Source organism: Meleagris gallopavo, chromosome 1, assembly GCF_905368555.1.
Source record: "Meleagris gallopavo chromosome 1, MGAL_WU_HG_1.1, whole genome shotgun sequence".
NCBI lineage: Eukaryota > Metazoa > Chordata > Aves > Galliformes > Phasianidae > Meleagris > Meleagris gallopavo.
Window position 1 is genome coordinate 20,710,674 of NC_139404.1, and position 20,299 is coordinate 20,730,972.

Sequence of the window (20,299 nt, forward strand, 5' to 3'; positions counted from 1 at the left end):
TCAAAAAGGTGGTTGGGCACTGAAACACACTCCTCAGGGAAGTGGTCATAGTACTGAGCCTTCTGGAGTTCAAGACACATGGTTTGAATTTTCGATAATCCTTTGTAGAGACAGGAGTTGGACTTGAGTCAAGTTAATCAAGGTGGACTCTTTCTGGTGGTGTACAGCAATAGAACAAGGGACAGTGGGTAGAAACTAGAACACAGGAAGTTCCATTCGCCAGTTCCATACACAACACAAGGAAGAACTTTGCTGTGACAGTGACGGAGTACTGCAACAGGCTGCCCAGAGCGGCTATGGAGTTTCCTTCCCTAGAGATATTCAAGACCTTGAAGATGCTTTCCTATACTGTAGGAAACCTGCTGAAGCAAATGTGTTGGTCTAGATAATCTCAGAACGAGACTTCCAACCCCTATGATTCGGTGATTCTGTGAAGTTGTACGATTTTTATGATACTGGCAAACCAAAGTCTATTCTTGGAGAGTCCTAGTCATTTTCATTGAAACTGGTATTTTAGATAAATTTAAGAGTATGTACAAAGAAACATTCTAGTGGAAAAAAAAAAAGATCTTGTTCACTTGTATTTCGGTTTCACTGGGACAAACAGTAGATTTAGTCATGGTTAGTTTTTTCTCTATTCAGATGATGTTCCATCATTTAATTGAAGTGTTTGTATCCTTTAACTTATCCTATCCCTGAGAGGAAAATTAATCTTCTAGGCACTGAGAAGTGACCTGAGTAACCCTGGAAAGCAGGAAAATTGACACTAACCAGTTGAGACTAGTAATAATCTCATGCTGTGCAGAAGGTCTAAGAGAACAGTCTACAAGGTTAATGTGTTAGTACTTCAACACAATGTCCTAGGAAAAAAAAAAAAAAAAAAAGGAGATAATTAACTCTGCCGGAGCCACAGGCTATTTTGGGTTTCTGCTGTCATTATGATGATACAGATAGACTAAACAGACTTTCTCTTTTGAGAGCCTGTGCTCTGATGAATTATAAGGGCTCAAATCAGAACAGTGTTTGTCTATGAACTTAATGCAGTTAAACGGGAATAGAGCAGAGGGATGTTCCCAGACTTTTCCTTCGTGAAGTGTTTGTGTCTCCTGTTAGCAGAAGAGGTAACTTTCTTTAATGTGCTGCTTTCCTAGCATGAGAGGGACAAACACATTAGATTTACAGTTATTACAATTGTGCGCCAGAGCGAGTCTGTCTTGAAATTGCAACAAAAGTTTATATAGAGGAATAAAAAATTCAGGTCCTCAAGATCATAGGTCTTTAAGGAGAGTCTAGAACAGAGAGAAATAAAATTCCACTAACAGAGAGAATAGAAATAATAATTAAAAAAATCCCATATCCTGTTTCCTGTCTTAAATACTGCATTCTTTCAACAAGAGCTCTCAGTCGTGGAATCTTAAAAAAAAAAAAAAACAAAAAAACGAATCTTGTCATTCATTTTATTCATTGTTTGTGTGATGTTTCCAAAGGAGATTGTGAGTGGTGTTGGAATTGAATGTTACCAGTATTCTAGTTACATCAGGATCATCAAGCTCATTTAGTGATACAAGTGATTACTTTTGAGTTAGCAATTGAGAAGAGCTCTGAACTGGATAAGTAGCCTTATTTCAGTCCCATGAAGGCAAGGGTGATGGAAAGGCAGTTTTGTGCAGTTATGTTATAGGGGAGTTATAGATGGAAGCTATAGCAAAAAGGACACATTGATCCTTTTGTCATAGCTCCCATCTGTACATTATCTGTAGGCCTTCAAAGAAGGTCTCCATAGTGCTCCACTACTGGCATGTTGTTCCCGTTCAGCATTTGTTTGTTGATAGCATTCAGGGAGACTGTTGCCTGACTAAATAGAATTCCTTGTGCAGTATGTTTTTATATCACTTACATTTTTGTTACCGTTTCACTGAAACCTGACCACTTGTAGAAGTACACCTGCAGTTATCACAAATCATAGTGGGAATATATTTTAAGTGTTCCTATTTAGCTGCTTTTTGTAAATGACTGCATGTTCCTGCTGCCCAGAAACTTGGAGAGCCAAGCTGGTTGCTGCCAGCTCCCATGTGAGTAATAACAAGAAACAGTGACCAGCTAAAAAGTGGATGAAGTTACTTTCGATTACAGTAAATGCTCTTCCTGTCCTTTCCATCTCCTGGTGCAAATATTAAGAACAAGACTAATTTTTTCAGGACTCTGCAAGATTTCTGTCTTTCCTTCCCTTGCTTCATACACATTTTCATGTCAGAACCATTTTGTCAGACTGCCCCTCCGCTACCATTCATTGCACAGCAACAGAACGTAATGGAAAATTGACAGGAAGATTCCACTTCTACTGCCATACCACCAACATCTACCTGTGATGTCATGGTCCAACATGATAAAGTAAAAGGCATTGCTTTTGGAGCAGCCCTTTTAGCTATACTTTCATTTATTTTGAGCAAATAACAAATCAAGCCATATTTCCATTGAGCTCTCACAAAAATAATGTGAAATATAGACTGAATTCTTCAGTTCCTTCCTGTGCAAAGCTACTTCATTGATTTGTTACAGATTCCGTACAAGATAGATGATCAAGTTTATAAAATAGTTCCCAGCAAGAATGCAGAGTAAAAGTATTGGTCACAGTCTCTGAAACTGTAATAAAGTGTATATTCCTCCCAGGCAAGAAAAAGAGGGAAAAAAAAAAGTTCGATATGTATTATTCATTTGGTGTTTGCAAATATGTCATGAGCATTTAATTTTAATCTTCTGAAAGTAGTTTTAAGGAGGAATTGCTCTACTGTAACAGTGTAGTGCTATTTATATTTTTATATCTTTCCATGTCTAAAATAAGATTTTTACAGCAATGGGAAAATGTATAATAAAGTCAATTTCACCCTGCTTAACCAATTACCAAAATATCCAGTTTTAACATTATTTATGTGGAATACATTTTGTTCACTTTGTAATTTTTCCATGAATAATGATATTAGATGTTATTAGATAGTATCTAACAAGGATAAATTAATTGGTTTATTCCCCCCAGTAAAAAACAAAGAAAAACAAACAAACAACAACAACAACAACAAAAACAACAAAAAACAGCTACCAATTATTATTTGGCCAGATCTTTGCCAATCAGTGTGGGATGGCACTTACATAGCCTTCAGTAAGATCTGATTTTTTTTCCTTCAATGCCCTTCAGTACCTAAAGGGAGCCTACAAACAGGAGGGGAATCAACTCTTTGAAAGGGTAGATAACTGCAGGACAAGGGGAAGTGGTTTGAGGTTGAGGGAGGGAAGATTTAGGTTGAATATCAGGGGGAAGTTCTTTACAGAGAGAGTGGTGTGGTGCTGGAACAGGCTGCCCAGAGAGGTTGTGGATGCCCCGTCCCTGGAGGTGTTCAAGGCCAGATTGGATGGGGCCCTGGGCAGCCTGGTTTAGTAGTAAATGTGGAGGTTGGTGGTCCTGCCTGTGGCAGGGGGGTTGGAGATTCATGATCATTGAGGTCCCTTCCAACCCTGGCCATGCTGTGATTCTGTGATTCTAACCAAGTAATATGTAGATATCAAAGGGGAAAATAAAATTCTGAAAAAATTCTATTAGTATGAAAGCCAGAAGTGAAGTCCATGTATTACTTTGTTTGACAAGTCTCTCTTGAAGTAAAAAAATCAAAAAGTTTAAATGATAGCATAAGATAACCAGATGCCCCTTTAGATAAATGGTTGCATCTAAAAGACTGTGATGTAGATTCATTATTGAATTTTGAAAAAAATATATTTTTGTTTGTTATTGAATTTCTCATGCACAAAACAGGTAACCACTTTATCCTCTTGATTTGCTATATTTGAAATAAATGAATGAATAAATAAGAATTTGTCATCATCCATCGCACTTTTGAAAAATGAACTGGCTTGTCCAGAGGTATTAATGTGTATCTCTGGTTGATGCTACTGATGAAGAGAGCTGCAGACTAAAAAATGCATCTTTCCAGTTGTACATAAGAGCAAGATAAAGAAGATAAAAAGGTGGAAGAAACCATGGATTTATAGCGTGGAACAAGATGCTGGTTTCTAGTTGCTTCTTTATGTTTTGCCTTGTTTGTGTGGCCATAATTATACACTGATTACAGCTAGAAAAAGTCTCTGTTGTTCTCCATCCTGAATAGTAATTGCTGCGTTGCTGTGTTTCAGTACCATCACTTTCTTTTTCTCTTTTTGAACATTATCAGATCTGTTTTAGATTTTAATACAGCATTTGGGGAAAAGAAATTAAAAAATATTGTTTAGATTTTTTACAGTGATGATCATATTGTAAATTACATATTGGCTATTATATATTACTAAGTAATTTAGTTTAACCAAGTGTGCATATCCGTAAGATTGGAGAATGTTAAAATGAGAGGCAGACTACAGCTTCTCTGAGTTATATGTCTTAGCTTGTGTATGAATTTCTGTATCTTCAGGTGCTCTCTCTTCAATTAAATGAAAATAGAGAATGTCAGAGCGAGTCTACTGAAAGGAAAGAATCAGTCTACTGTAACAGAAAATAGTGCAGCTTGTCTTAAAGTAAAATTCTTGTCATTGCTCCTCTGACATTCTTGTAACACCACAGATTTTGAAGTAAAATTGGGGGGGCTGTATAAATCGACTTCCTTTTGAACTTAGTTTAGCAGAAGAGATCAGTGCCAACAGCTGGCTTAAAATTGATCTTGGCAAAATACATTTTGGCTTTTCTTTCTGTTTTTGGAAGTTTGGTATCCGTTGAGGTTACAGTGGGCAAACTGTGTACTGATTAAAATGTTTAAAACTGCGTAAAATGAGACCAAGAATTTTACCACTGCTTTCTGTCAGTTAATTTTTCTTTACTTCCATTGTCAAAAAACTCCAGCCTCATGGAGAAGAATGAAAATGACTGAGTTATACCATTCTGAAAGTAAACAATACAGTACTCACAATAAAACACACCCAATTTGGCAACATTAAGTGTATTTTAATTCTGTATGTTAAGTGTCCTTAAAGATGGAGACATTTAACACAAGATCAAATCTACAGGTATTTTCCACGCAAGTCATTTTCTTTTTGACACAATCTGTTCTTAATTATCCAGGGACTCAGAAAGAAATCAACAAAAGGCCTCTTTGTCAGAACCCTTGCTATCCAAACCTGTTGAGTCCAAGACAAGGTGAGGGGGGAAATAGTTCACCTAGGATTCCCCCAGAGCCTCTTCCCAAACAAGCTTCATGTAGGTTGTTGAGGATTGGCATGTGCTCATCTGCAAGAGTACATACATTTGTACATATGCATATACACATATACACTTGAGATTGTTAAACTACATTTACTTACATGTCTTTTTGTGCATCTGAATTGGATCATGTGACAGTTCAGTTTGGAAGGCCTCTAGTCCATCCTTCTTCTCAAAGCAGGGTCAGATTTAGGCTGCATTCAGATGGCTCTAGGATAAAGCCAACCACGTCTTGAAAATCTCCAAGCATAGAATCATACAATCCTTAAGGTTGGAAGGGACCTCTGAAGGCCATCTAGTCCCAACTCTTCTGCAGTGAACAGGAACACTGCAGCTAGATCAGATTGCCCAGGGCAATCAGGGCTTTATCTGCCCTTGCCTTGAAAATCTCCAGGAATGAGGCACCAACCACATCACTGGGCAACCTGTTCCAGTGCCTCAGCACTCTCACGGTAAAAGATTTTTACTCTCTTTGAGCTTGAAGCCTTTTCCCCTTGCTCTATCACAGCAGACCCTGCTAAAGAGTCTGTCCCCTTTTCCTTTAGCTCTCTTTTAGATACTGAAAGGCCACAGTCAGGTCACCTTGGAGCCTTTTCTCTAGGCTGAACAGCCCCAGCATTCCTAGCATGTCCTCGTAGGAGAGATGTTCCATTCCGTGGATCATTTTTGTGGCCCTCCTCTAGATTTGCTCCAGCAGGTCCATTTCTCTCCTGTAGTGAGGGCTCCACACCTGGACACAGTACTCCAGGTGAGGCCTTGCAAGCACAGAGTAGAGGAGATGGATCACCTCCCTCACCCTGCTGGTTACACTTCTTTTGAGTCAGTCCAGGATACAGTTGGCTTTCTGGGCTGTGAGGGCACGTTGCTGGCTCATGTCCAGCTTTCCATCTACCAGCAACCCCATGGTGTTTTTTCTTAGGGCTTTGCTCAATCCTTTCATCCCCCAGCTTGTTTTGGTAATGGATGTTGCCTTGACCTAGGTGCAAGACCTTGCACTTGGATTTGTTGAACCTCATGAGGTTCACCTGGGCCCACTGCTCAAGTCTGTCTACGTCCCTCTGAATGGTATTGTGTCCCTCTGGTGTGACGACCACACCCCACAGCGTGGTGTCACCAGCAAACCAGCTGAAGGTGCACTTGACCCACTTGATGAAGATATTAAAGAGTATTGGTCCCTGACTGACAGCACTGACCCCTGGGGGACACCATTTGCTATCAGTCTCCATCCAGACATTACGCCATTGACCATCAGTCTCTGGACTTGATCCTGCAGCCACTTCCTCATCCATTGGAGAATCCATCCATCAAATCCATCTTTCCAAATTGGAGAGTAGGATGTTGTGGAGTACAATGCCAAAGGCCTTACTGAAGTCAAGATAGATGACATCGGTGGCTCTTCCCTTGCCAATTGATGCAGTGACACCATCATAGAAGGCCGCTAGATCGGTCAGTAGGATTTTCCCTTGGTGAAGCCATCCTTGTTCTCCTGTATTACCCGTCCCTGCCTTCTTTGTGTCTTAGCAATGCTTCTAGGAAAAAGGCACAGAGGTGAGACTGACAGCTCGATAGAGAGACTGCACGTCATCTCTTGGGAGGCTGTTCTGCTGCCTGACCATTATCATAGGAAAAATGGTTCTTCTGATCTATACCTCTCATTTCAATTTATGCCAATTATTTCTTGTCCTCGCACCATGCACAGTTGTGTAGAACCTGGGCCCATCTCCCTGTAGGCACTGGGGGCTGCTCCTCAGTGAGGTCAACACTGAAGCTGTATCAAGGCTGGACAAACCCATCTCCCCCAGTCCCTCCTCACAGGGCAAGATGTCAAGCCTTCTAGACCTCTTTTTTTTTCTCTCTGCCAAGCCTTCTCCAGATTGCTGATATACTTCTTACATAGGGAGACTTAAAACATGTTTATATGTCTAATGGATTGGTGAAACACTGAAATGATTTTGAGGATTTGTCTTCAGTCTATAAGCTAAAGGTTATGATACAAGTTATGAAAATAAGAAGAAATGAAACAGTTTTGGTAAGATGAGATCAAACTGCGCTTGGTAAATTGGAACATGAACTGCACATGATTATGACATTTTATAGAGGAGTTTTGATTTCTTCAAAATCTATACCTATAATTGTAAAATGTATTTTAAGGAAGTAGATGGGAGCAGTGCAATTTTGTTCAAGATCAGGAGAAAAATCATTTTTTACCAGCTTTAGGTTACTCTAATAGGCTTATGATATTATGATGGCTATGACTAGTGGTCTTTTCTTTCAGCACAGGAATCAGAATATCTGCAAAGCTCTGTCCTTTCTCATTTTACTTCAGAGAGCCAGAGAACAATCAAACAGATGCTCACCATCTTGAGATTACAATGATAGGTGTAATATACTGAAGATGTACTTTTTTGGATGTGTATTGTCAATATTAACTGATAAAAATGAAGCTTCAGAATCAGAACACTGTTATAACACTGTGAATACAATGAATTGCAAATCTGAAGACATGCTCACAACAAATAACAATAGGGGTTTTGCTGATAGAGGTATGTAAAGTGTGACAATTTGAGTACATTCCATTAAGAGAAGGGTGATGCTTAAACAGTAGTTAACATGTTTATTATATTATAATTAGTAGTGTTTTAGCACTACTAATTGCTAAAGGAGGCAAGTAGAGCAAATTGGTACTCTGTATCTGAAATGGTTCGCAGTATCTACCAGGAACTTCAAGACTGTGATTGTCAGTTTTGCCCTGGTGAGGGCAGGATATGAGTAACTGTAAGAGTGCTGGAGCAAAACTTCTAACGTCCCTAATTTAACAATGAAGCCTATCAGTTCTAATTAGTTTGTGATTAAAGAACTAGCAGTGGGAATATACTGTTGGCAGGTAAATTGTCTTCCTGTTGTAGACTGAAATCCCCTTCCAGAAGCCAATTGTTTATGTGCCATTCATGGCATCAAGCAGTCCATTAACTCGATGCTTACTTCTAATTTATGGTGCTTTTATTTTTAGCAGGACCTGAAAAAACATCATTAATTAGAACAATGAGTAAATTACAAATTTCAAATGCAGATTTTCACCTGTTCCTGTCCTTTTGATTGCAGTTTAAAAAATTCACCTTCACATAGGAATTTCTTCAAGACTAGTTCTGTTTTGTCTAGCTCCAAAAACCTCCTCTTGGAGGTTTACTAGTGAATACAGACCAAAATAAGCATAACTGATTTTTTGTTGTGCTGGATCTGAGTCTCTGTCCCCATGGCAGCAAACTGTTCAGGAGACAATGTGTGAGCCACTACTTTATACGAGCAGTAGGCTTCATCTGAAGACAAATTAGTTGTTCCTTCAAGAAAAAGTTAAAGATGGTGACAGAATAAGCAAAGGAAAATAATACAGACCCAGGCCACTGAGGATGAGCGAAAGAAGTGAGATGAGTGAGCTTGTGGCTGAGAGAATATCAGATCTTGGGTTAAGTGAGAGACAACTGGCAATATGGAATCTATGTGGCTATAGAAGGTAAACACTGATGAAGATACCGTTCACCAGTGGAAATGTTGGACACTAGTGAGTTTACTTAGGTCTTGATGAAAGGGATGTGTTGTTCATTGAACTACTCTTTGAATAAGATTAGTGAAAGATGCTTAAGATGCTTTTTTTTTTTTTCTTTTTGGCTTGGATCTTCCTTAATATTAGTTTTCTAACAGTTAAATATGTATCTAAGCTAGTCACACAAGAACGAGTCAGTTCAGGAGGACATCTTAACCCATTTCTTTAGATGCTTCCTTTCCAGAAACGGTGAGATGAATTATGAGTTAGAAAACCTCTAACTCTTGACGTGAAAAAGCTTTCATTAGGTGAGACTACTAAATGCTAGACCCCTAAAACTGTGTGAGATACATCCTACCCTAAGCAACCAATGGCAAAGGAACACCAAAAATTACCTGATAATTGCTGTGAAATCATTACATTGGAGCATTTAGTCAAAGTGGACATCTACCATACGTTGCAAATATATATATATTTAAATTTTCTACATACTCAAGTTATCAAATATTTATTTCAGAAATGGCCCTGACAGAATGTTACTATCCCTTGGCTTGGAAACTTCATGCCACACCATCACACATAGTCCTTATTTGATGCAGGAGCAGATCATTTGGCTCAGGTTTCCAGTAATCATAGGAGAGACTCCTACATAAAGCCCTGTCCATTAACTGAGCTGAGAAAGTCTTAAATTCCTGTGGAAGGATTAGTAACAAGTATTAATGGATGATGAAAATAGAATAATAACATCTCAAACTGATAGTCTTTCTTTGTTAAATGCTGACTATGAACTCTTTGCAGCCAGCATCAGTTTGCTTTTGTGGAATTTCTCATCAAACTGAAGGAAAACACTTGAACTAACTCCAGTCAGTATTCATTAAAACAAGTAGTTCAGATGTTAAAATTTTTTGGGCCAAATCTTGTAACTTAATTCTTTTATTTTTCCCTGAGAAGACTCCTATCAAATAATAACCATAAATACTTAAGAAACCTGTGTGCTTGGATGGCTCTGTTTATACTTCCAGCAAACGCTTTCCAATTACAAGAAAGGCCATTCCCTACCAAGGTCTCAATCAAGTTTGTATCTAAAAATAATAATCCTGAGGACAAAAGTCCCTGGAGTTTCTAGTCTGAAGCTTAAACTCAAAAGCTCTCACAGTCAATAAGCAGAGGAAAAATTTTTATACATATGGTTGCTATGCACCTAAGGTCTTCTGAGATTAAATACTGACAGACAATGAATAAATTCTGTTGCTTGTACTGAAGCTTTTCTGAACCTGATACCCATTGCTGTAGGCTTTGTAGTTATACACTGAAGTCTGCATTAGAAGTGCTCACATCCTTTGGGGTTTTAAAGTGATATCAGTTATTTCCAGATATGTGCATTGACTAGTACACCAGCAATTGCTTCTCCACAGTTTGAAATTCCCATGGATAATCTATGTTAGAAAATGTAGGCTCTTTCTGCATGCTCACCTCCAGATCTGAAATGATGATTTTATTTTTTTTTAAACTAGAGAAATTTAGCAAAATACTTTGTTTGTTGACTGGTCATACTAAACCTCATTGGTATACTGATCCTATTTTAAAAGATAAATAAATTCATAATTTCTCCAAAATGTTATGTTTTTGCTTAGTAGATTGCAAATACCTGAAGGAGTGTCCTAGGCTACTAAAGTGTATGACTTAGTTGCTGAGAAGTTATCAAATGAAAAGGATACAACACAGTGGCAAATTTTTATAGATTTACAGAGATAGGATGAGGACTGAAAAATGCTTCCGTGTTATTGTGTTTTTTTAATTGTTATTGTTAGTGAAAACACTTATTTTTAATGGGTAAAGAAATTCAAAGTGGAGTCAGAAAGTTTGAGCTGACTTTGAGACTTGAAGTCTGAATAACATTTAAAATATATCTTTGATCAAGTAGTTCTTAGATCTCTGCATTAGCAAATAACAAGCAAGTTTTCGTCTTTATCTTCCTGTTATTCTGTTCAGAAAGGTCAAATGAAAAGGTTGACCTGCTTTAATTATTACAAACACTTCTTTTTATGATCTAATTTAATGGATTTTTTCCTGTACAATTTTGATTTGATCAAAAACCAAGCAAATAAGATTTCTCATTTACAAATGCAACTGATTACTTTTGCGGCTGATTTTTTTATTTTTTTTTTTGGTATATTTTTTATATATTATTATTACTATTATTTTTGTAGAATTTATGGAATGGTAGTTAGCTCATGGTTTTACATTTGCAGCTGATTGTGTAAATATCTAGGAAACCTGAAAAATCATGGAATTAAAATGGTTTGGTTTGGAAGGAACCCTTAAATACCTTCTACTCCAACCCTTCTTCTGTGGTCAGAGTCCTCTTTCATTAGGTCAGATTGCCTAAAGCCCCATCTAATCTTACTTTGAACACTTCCAATAATGAGTCATCCACAGCTTCTCTAGGCAGCCTGTTCCAATGTCACTCCAGCTTAATCATGACAAATTTCTCCCTTATATACATTGAATGAATGATAAATAATTTTGCTAAATTTGACAGTGGTTTGCTCTCCAGGCATAAAATCTGGGGAAAATCTAACAGAACCTACATGTCAGATTTATTAATTTCTCAATACTGGAATTCTCTTTTTAATTCAAACTCCTGCAGTGTGTTTTTTTTTCTCTGTAAGTATTACTGGAAAACGTATGTGCTCTCATGTTGTCAGATGTACAGACATCAAACTTTTTGAAATGTTATATGTAGCTTTGAGTTTTGTCCACACTAAATTATATATTCCAACACAGACAGTTCCATTAACACTTATACTGATATACCTGAAATAGAGATTATTTATCCCACTATTTTTGATATATCTTTTGATTAACACGTGTGGCATGGCTCTTATCTAGATTTATGGAAACCACATCCAACAATGTCTAATCATTATGTGATTGCTGTCAGTGCTTCTTAGTGAAATATACACATCAAAGCAAATCTTGGATCAACAAGACAGTATTTTACCCAATATTGCCACTGTCAGATGTAGTAAACTAAAATTTTAAATGTTTGAGAGTTCTGAATGCCTGCACTCTCCAACTTTGTATACAGTGTTTCAAGGAACTACAAGTAAGCAATACAAAAACACTAAGTAGAAAAGGGAAAGTTTTTCACTGAGGTAAGAATAGTCAAATTATTGTTAGAGACTCAGTGCAGGGAAATGAGCAATGCGACTTCATTTTGTTTTTCGAAGACATTCTTCTGAACTTCATACAGCTCTAAGAAAAAAAAGTATCAACCCAATAAAAACAAAACAAAAAACAATGTGACCAGAATTACAGTTTATTTCAACTTGAGTATATATGAGGGCTACTCTAAAAGTAATGATGTCAGAGTCAGATGCTGGTGGTATGGCAGTAGAAGTTGAACCTTCCTGCCAATATTCCATTGTGTGTTGTTGCTGTGATGGCAGCAGAGGAGCAGTCTGAAAAAATGGCATCTGACATGGAAGTGTGTGTGAAGCAAAGGTGTGGCAAAAATTGCACCCATTGACATTCATCAGTGTTTTCTGAATGTTTATGGAGACCAAACATTGGATGTGAGCACAATGAAGTGATGGATATGTGTTTCAGCAACACTGACAATGATGTGATAGACAAGCCACATTCTGGATGCACAACTGCCACACCACAAAATGAAGAGTGTCTCAGTCAGCTCATATGTGTGAATTGTTGGATTATGACCAGGGAACTGCATACGGAGCTGAATATTGGCTTCAGTGCACTGAAAACAGTGGTTACAGTGTTGGAATATTGCAAAGCTTGAGCTAGGTGAGTCCCATGAACACTCAATTGAGAACATAAAAAACTCTCTATGCAAGTTTGTCAAGATCTGTTGAACCAATATGACTGAAGATGGCAGTTTCCTTGGTCACATCATTACTGGTGACAAGACACGGTGTTACCACTATGAGCTTGAGTCAAAACAGCAGTCCATAGAGTGGTGACAAGTCAGTTCCCCATTGAAGAAAAAGTTCAAGATGCTGCCCTGAGAGGATAAAACTGTGCACTGTCTTTTGGGATAGGAAAGGGTTCTGTTTCTCCTGCAACCTGGACAGATCAACAATTCTGACTGCTACATTGCCAGTCTTGAGTGGACTGTCCTACAACACCCATTGTATAGTATGGATTTGATGGCTTCTGACTTCCATTTGTTTGAGCTGATGAAAGATGGGCCATATGGGCAATGTTTTACTAGCAACAATGCTGTCATAGCAACTGTGAAACAGTGGGTCAACTCTGCTGATGCAAATTTTTATGAGTGCAGCATTCAGGCTCTTGCTTATCACTGGTGAAAATGCTCCATGATAATGGTGGTGACTGTGTTGAAACATAGCATTCTGTAGCTGAGAATTTGCTCTATGAAGTAGCGTTCTTGTGCTCTTTGTATCTGTTGTTCCCATGGATATAAACGGGAGGCATACTTTTGGAGTGACCTACATAGGATTGTGCACTATTTGTGTTTTGCTGAAACAAATTTCTGATTTACTCTGAAGGCTGGGAAAAACATTATGGTGTTATCCATGAAAAATGTCTGCGTTCAGGGAAAGTATTTTTTTAAAGTGCTCCATTTAAAGAGCCAGGCAAAGAAAAAGATGTAGTTTCTCATTTAAAGTGAAGTTAAAGGGAAAGTTATTGGAACATGTTGACTTACCTGAAATATTTTTTTGCTATTTTCTGTTTACAGTGTGTTTGAAAATTGTGAGCCCCCTCTTCTGGGTAGGAACTATTTTAAAATCTCCACATTCTCCTAGGTAGGGATTGGAAAACTGGTTTTCATTTTCCCTCTCAGACCTTTGCCAATTGATCCTTCCATTTATATTTCTGAATATTTAATTTTGGTGAATTGGCTTAAACCATAACCTTTCAAAAATTACATCAGCAACCAGTTCACAGTATCTCATCTGTCAGTCGTTGAAGAACAAAGTCAAACTGTTTCATTTCACTATCATTGCTTTTACATTCTCAAATTCTTGTTTGGAATGGCTGAGAGAATAGATATAATCCTTAACTTACTCTCTGAATTGCTTTCTAAACTGTCATTGTACTATTGCAGAAGAGCCACACATTTTTTGAGACTCTCTGCAGACTAACAATGCACAAATCAAGCATCACTGTTACCATGTGGCTACTACTAGAAAGCTCAACTGCTCCACTGTAATAGTACATCATCCCCTTGAATTTCATTAACTGGAGATGATGATCTTTATTGCATTATTTGTTCTGGGAGATCAAACTGTCTGTAGTGTGTGAGGAAAGCCACTGAATAATCAGGGAAGACTGCAAGGGTAGCAACATACACCCCTTGTGCTTCCTGCTGAGACTGTAAAATGTCTTAGAGTTATAGATGACAACTTTCTAAGGAAAAACTGATGCTACAAAGATGTATTCTTACAAATCCTGACAAAAAGAGAACTAGCATGTCTGAGCTAAGGAGTGCCTGTGATTTAGCTGTGATTATGATTGGCATGCAGAGAAAGATCAATCTCAACACAATAATATTTATCTTTGATTTTGTTTGCTTTCAAGTGTAGCTTAACTAAAACTGTTTTGTGAGCCAAATAAAGGAGGCAAAATGTGAAAAATGTGCATTATGACTGTGAACTGACAAAATGTTACTAGCTATCCAACATCCAGACTTATAAACAGATGAGTCTGAAAAACATAACAAGAAGTTGCACAGATGCACCAACTGGCTTTGCACAGTAATTACTCTTGAGCATATAACAAATGCCAGTAAAGGGAAACTAATGGAATATGTGGTTCACTGGTAAGCATTTTGTGTATTATCATTTTCACTAATCATTTTTATTTTCACTTTCTGCCCCCAAAATTACTTGTCCTCCCACTATTACCCCAGAGAGTGGTAATCACAACAGTCCCTAGAAAAGCATATTTCTTGCTCAGCTCACGTGAGAGGGGACAGGGCAAAAGAACGGATGGCATTGTTGAAAGGCAGGAGGAATACAAACTCTTGGAAAGGGATTTTTTCTCTTAGTGGTGAATTCATGGTTAGAAGATTCCAACCATTCTGCAGCAGAATTTCTGTCACTGTAAAGCCAGTTATTCAAATTGTTCTGTTCTAACTGAAGGATAAGACATACAAGCCTTGTGTTGTTTTGTGTCTTTTTTTTTTTTTTTTAGTATTTTTTTTATTTCTGGATAAATGATTATTTTTCCAGAAATTACCAACCCTAGGAGTAAGGTACATAAGTTAGGTAATAACAAATATCACAATAAATGGATTAAAACAGTGTAAATGGAAATCTGCTGTTACAGTTTTCTCAAACGAGCTTTTCAAGCAGAAGTCTATAAATAATAGTGCAAAAAGATCAAAAGTATATTGTTAGGTTAGTGAAATAAATGATGTAACCCTACCAGATGATAGTGACAAAGTAATTTCCATTTCAACTAAAAGAAACAGACATTCTTTATAACTTAGATGTGAGAGTTTTCAGAGAGTTGGTTGCATGTTTTCTGAGTGGTTAATATTGATTTTTTATAAGCTTTGAAGTATCAGTACCAAAAACAGTGGAAGAGTGCTTGCAATGAGCCAATATTTGAACTGAACATGAAAGGTGAGCTGGCCAATTGTGCTCCAGTCGTTCCTAAACAAAACAAAGATAAAATGATAATAAAGGAGATTAATTAAAAAACAGCATGGACACCAGTAAGCACTGAGAAATCAAAATAGGTATTTTTAGGTTGATTAATAAAAATGATAGTGCTTGTATACACTTCTATGAACACTGAGCATTGATTTTGAGTAACAATCTAAAATGTTAGAAATTAAGATGGCTCAAATGAAAGTAGTTGAAAAATGGTAAACTTCAAAAAGGAATATTTCCTTCAGTTGGTTAATGATTAGGGAAGCAAGACACCTCCTTGAAACATCTCATTTCCCAAGTCGGGCTCTAGTTATGTGTCTTGTCTTTTTTGTCTCTGACTGCACTCCTTTTCTAAGCTTGGAACCTGAAATTATTATGATTACTCTGTCATATGTTTTACTTCCTGGGATTAGGATCCTATTCCCTTGTACACTGCATAATATCCTAACTGGATAATAGAAATTATTATATCCTAACTATATATATCCTATATATTATTATATCCTAACTCCTGTGTCTTAAGCTTAACCTTTCTTAGGGGGCTTCAAGTCTGGAGCTCGAACTAGTTCTTGTATACAATGTTTTCAATTTTAAACTATGGTCTCCAAGTAGCATAAATTAAAATTTTAACTATGTGTAAAGGGTGTAGTTTTGAAAACATAGAACATATGCGAGATAATGTAGGTTGCAATTTTATACAAATTGTTTCAATATTACAAACTGGAAACCAAAAGATTGGTAAGACAACATGAGTAGTATTGATGAGAAATATAAAGCAAACTGGGAATTTCTAGAACCACTGCAGTTAATAATCAAATTAATTAACTAAATTTCCCTATATCACAAACTGATAATTTGTATATCCAATTGTGCCTTATCTATAATTGTTTTTTATTTATTCATAAGGCAATAAGAAATAAGAAATCTGCTCTGTGCTCCTCCTGTTGTTTTGCCACTGGCATTTGCAAAGGAATTTCATCTACATGTGCCCTAAGATCAGTATTAAAAAGCCAGTCTAAAACATAGGCGAATTGTATAGCACTTATCTCCCAGCAGATTAGTCACTTGTTGGTGAGATCAAGAACTTAAATTTTGGTTGCTTTGTATCCCACAGGTGATACCACTCCCCACGTATGAATTCATTGTTTTAGCTCTATTGCATTAATTTATTTACTATGTGGTGTTATTAAATTTTTAATTAAGATATAATTTCTTGTTGTAAATAAAATTGTTGTATTCCCTGAAGTATTTTGATTCCCAGTTCATGCATGGGGAATTGGTGATGTCAGTGCTGCTTCTTCCCTCGTAAACTTTTCTACCTAATCTACATCTCACCTTATGTTCATTATCTTTCCCTGCCATAGCCAAGTTCCACCATCCTGAGTAGGAAATGATTATTCATGCTGTACAGGAACTACCAGGAGCAAAGGGGGAAATGATTACAAATTATAGCAACAGTATCAGCTAACATAGTCTGGCTTGTCACTCCTGCTCAGGAAATGCAAGAGTAGCTGTGGCAACGTTCTCCAAGCTCTTCTGGGATCATTGATGATCTCACTGCAGGATTCCTGAAATAGATTCCAAATAAAGACTGCCAGGAGCAGTTGACACTTCTCCTGGGCTAGTGGTGCCTCATCTCTCCTAGCTCTTCTCCAGCCCAAGATGATAACACTAGTACATATAGCTATGGATTTTATCCATTGGTCAGGGAAAGTCTCAACATCTTGCTGTAATTCCCCACAAGCCTGCACTTTTCAACAGTTGGATTGGAAGACCTGGTAGAAAATATCATGTTATATTTACTTGAATTTCCTTCGTATGGAAATCAGAGTACAGAGGAATGGTGTCAGCACAGTTCCTGAGTTCAAGAGTTGTAATCATCCTCCCCAGCAATGCAGCCTCAGTAATTCCTTTTGGAGTAAAAACAGTGAGATTAGAAATTGAAGTGATCATAAAAAGGCATTAAGGAATTTTGTTAATGAGATGTGTATAGTTACACTTTTTCAAGTCGTCTTGTGTTTGTGTGTGTATGTGTAAGCATGCTTTGTAGAGCTTATATGTAATGTAATCAGATATAGCAGACATTTAATCTGATGAGTTCGGGTCATCTTTATAAGTTTTGGAAAGAGAAAATGAAGAGAAACTTCAAAAAGAAATAGCATGTAATTCAATTTGTTGATTTCTGTTTGTTTTATGTATGCGGTTTTTTTATTAAATTATTTCTTTGTTGTTGAAAGCAGAGACTTCTTTTCTATTGCCTTTTGAGATTGCTAGATTTGAAACTGATAATTCTGTTATGTTGCTTAGCCCCTCATAATTAAGGAAACACATTCAGTAGTAATGTATTCATTTTTGATCTGTAATTTATATGATAAATTAGTTTTTGAGAAATTAGTTCCTGTAATTTATATGATAAATTATTTCTGAAGAGTAAAGGTGAAATGTTATACTGTGGAATAAGCTTATATAAATCCTGTGTATGTTTAAACTACAGTGAAATGCAAGGGACTGTATTACTCATTTTTTTTCTTTTATAAATTTTTACCACTTGGTACAATGTATTTGCAGAAATATTTGCAGTGTTCAGGACTCTATGACTTATCACTTATTATAGAAGATAATTTCTTTCTGTCTTTCACCAGCCCTCCACCTTTCAACATACATCTTCGTCTATCTGATGTGTGAGGGGAATTATATTTGGCTTGGAAACAAAAAGAGGTGTATCTCCTTCAAACATATTCTGTCCTGGCCGTCCCACTTAGAGGATGAGGAAACTCTTGGGAACATGTGTAGGTTATTGACTGCTGTGTGCCTGCAGCAGTTCTGTAAGCCCTGCCCTTCACTTCTTGTCTGGCAGTCTTAACCAGGCAGGAACAATTAAGGGAAGGATCCTGAGCTCTGCCTGTCAATTACTGTTGAAAGCTAGTTTGCAAATGAAGTAATTTAATAGAGTTGCAGTCTCATTGAGCCATGTCTTACATTTTTTATACTCTGTCATGTCTAGGCAGTGTTTTTCAAGTAATTGTGCAAATTTCAGTATGTGCAAGGAAATGTTTTTCTGTTTGCTTGGTTTCTGTAACGTCATACAATTTACTAATTACTTGCCAATCATTAGATAGTATGCCTTGTAAAATGCCACTTGAGTAATTTGTGGTAAGTTACAAAGTTATATCCTTTCCTCTCATAGTCAGTTATGGTCAGTACAAGAAATAAGGAAGTTTTGTTTTGTTTTCTTTTTTTAACTGTATTATGAGGAGAAATAACCTTGGTTTTAATTTTGAGTTCACTGAGTCAATGGAAGTTTGGCTGTAGACATCAGCAGAGCAGATTTCAAGCCAAAATCTGCAGAGACCTTTTCCCATTGTAAATGAAAATGCTAAGCCTTAGAAATCAGTGGCTGAATTCACAAATAGGACATGCCTAAAATATAATTTTCCTGGACTTTATTTTTAACTTTTCCACTTGGTGCTATCATTGCTGAGCATAAAAGGTATGTCTGGATTTGCACATAGGTGATTAATGTGGGCAGTCCCTGCAGAATCAAAATCTCATAATGTATTGATTTTCTCTGTATACCCACTGTAGGAAAAATGTTCCTGTAGGAAACAGCGGACAGTACGTAGCTCTCAACGTGAAACATAATTCACTAATAAATACTGGGAAAAGTCTCAGAATAAGCACTTTTCAGTATGGAGACAGATGGCCACATCACTTTGCAAGCATTCGGCTTTTTTTTCCCTGACATGCTTAAATAATCTCAATCAAGCAGTAGACATAGATAAAAATCGAGGTAGCCTTAAATTTATCTAAAATAGAATGACAAGCTACTGTAGAAGTGTCCTATAAATAACTACAGCCAGCTATTGAATGAACGTCAATAAGCTGTGGAGCAGATTTCTACTGGATTGTAGAAATACATATACATATATATTTCTTGTAATGAAATGCTCTGTCCTCTTTCCCAACCCAGGATTCAACATAGCGTTTATATACTTGGCACAACATATAAGGATTAGAGGCAGAACCAGATGGCCATACTTTAACTTGTCTTGTTTATGTAGGTGATGGATAGCAGAGTCTTGACTTTACCTATTTATCTGACCATGATCATTTATGTTCTACTGTGGATTTCTGCACACACATGGACACAAACGGAAGTAAACAGACTCTTTTTCTCTTTATTCCTTAGGCTTAGAAAGAATTGCAAGAGATTCAGCCTATGAGCAAGAAGGAAAAGTTCAGTTTGTAATTGATGCAGTATATTCCATGGCCTATGCACTACATAACATGCACAAAGATCTCTGTCCTGGATATATTGGTCTGTGTCCAAGGATGAGCACAATTGATGGTAAAGAACTACTTACCTATATCCGAGCAGTAAACTTTAATGGTAAGTTATATGTACTCTTTTTTTTTCTACCTTCTTGTTCTTTAAATGTTTCAGAAGTGGCAAGATGTGTTTTCTTCTATATATAGGATACTTTAAGGCACAGTGGAAAACACAAGATTAGAAGCAGTTCTCATTCAGTCAGAACTGTGAGTTTTTCCACCTGCTTTGAAACCCCAAGTGTATTTTTCATCTTAACATTAAGCTGCTCCCACAGGATGCAGATGTTAAAAATAAGAATCTGTCAATAAAAATATTTCAGTGAAAAGCTGCTATTATAGAAAGTTGAGGACTCATGCAGTCCTGTTGACAGATTAAAATCCTTAGATGGAGGTTACTCATGTGTTTACAAGAGAATGAATTGAAAATATACCGTTTTGAAAATTCCATTCTTTTGAAATTACTGTTAACAATTTCTTTACATAATTAAATAGTGGAATTTTCTTTCAGCTTGTGTATTTAAATCTCAATTAAAGGACTTACTAGAA

General features: G+C 36.9%; 1 protein-coding gene across 1 annotated transcript in view; it reads left to right on the forward strand.

Moving 5' to 3' along the window:
• GRM8 (glutamate metabotropic receptor 8) overlaps positions 1-20,299 on the forward strand; it is a 346,291-nt gene that overhangs the window by 220,466 nt on the left and 105,526 nt on the right. The window contains exon 8 of the mRNA XM_085218365.1: positions 19,614-19,814. Coding sequence (XP_085074491.1) covers positions 19,614-19,814 — 201 coding nt within the window. The remainder of the gene's footprint in view (positions 1-19,613; positions 19,815-20,299) is intronic.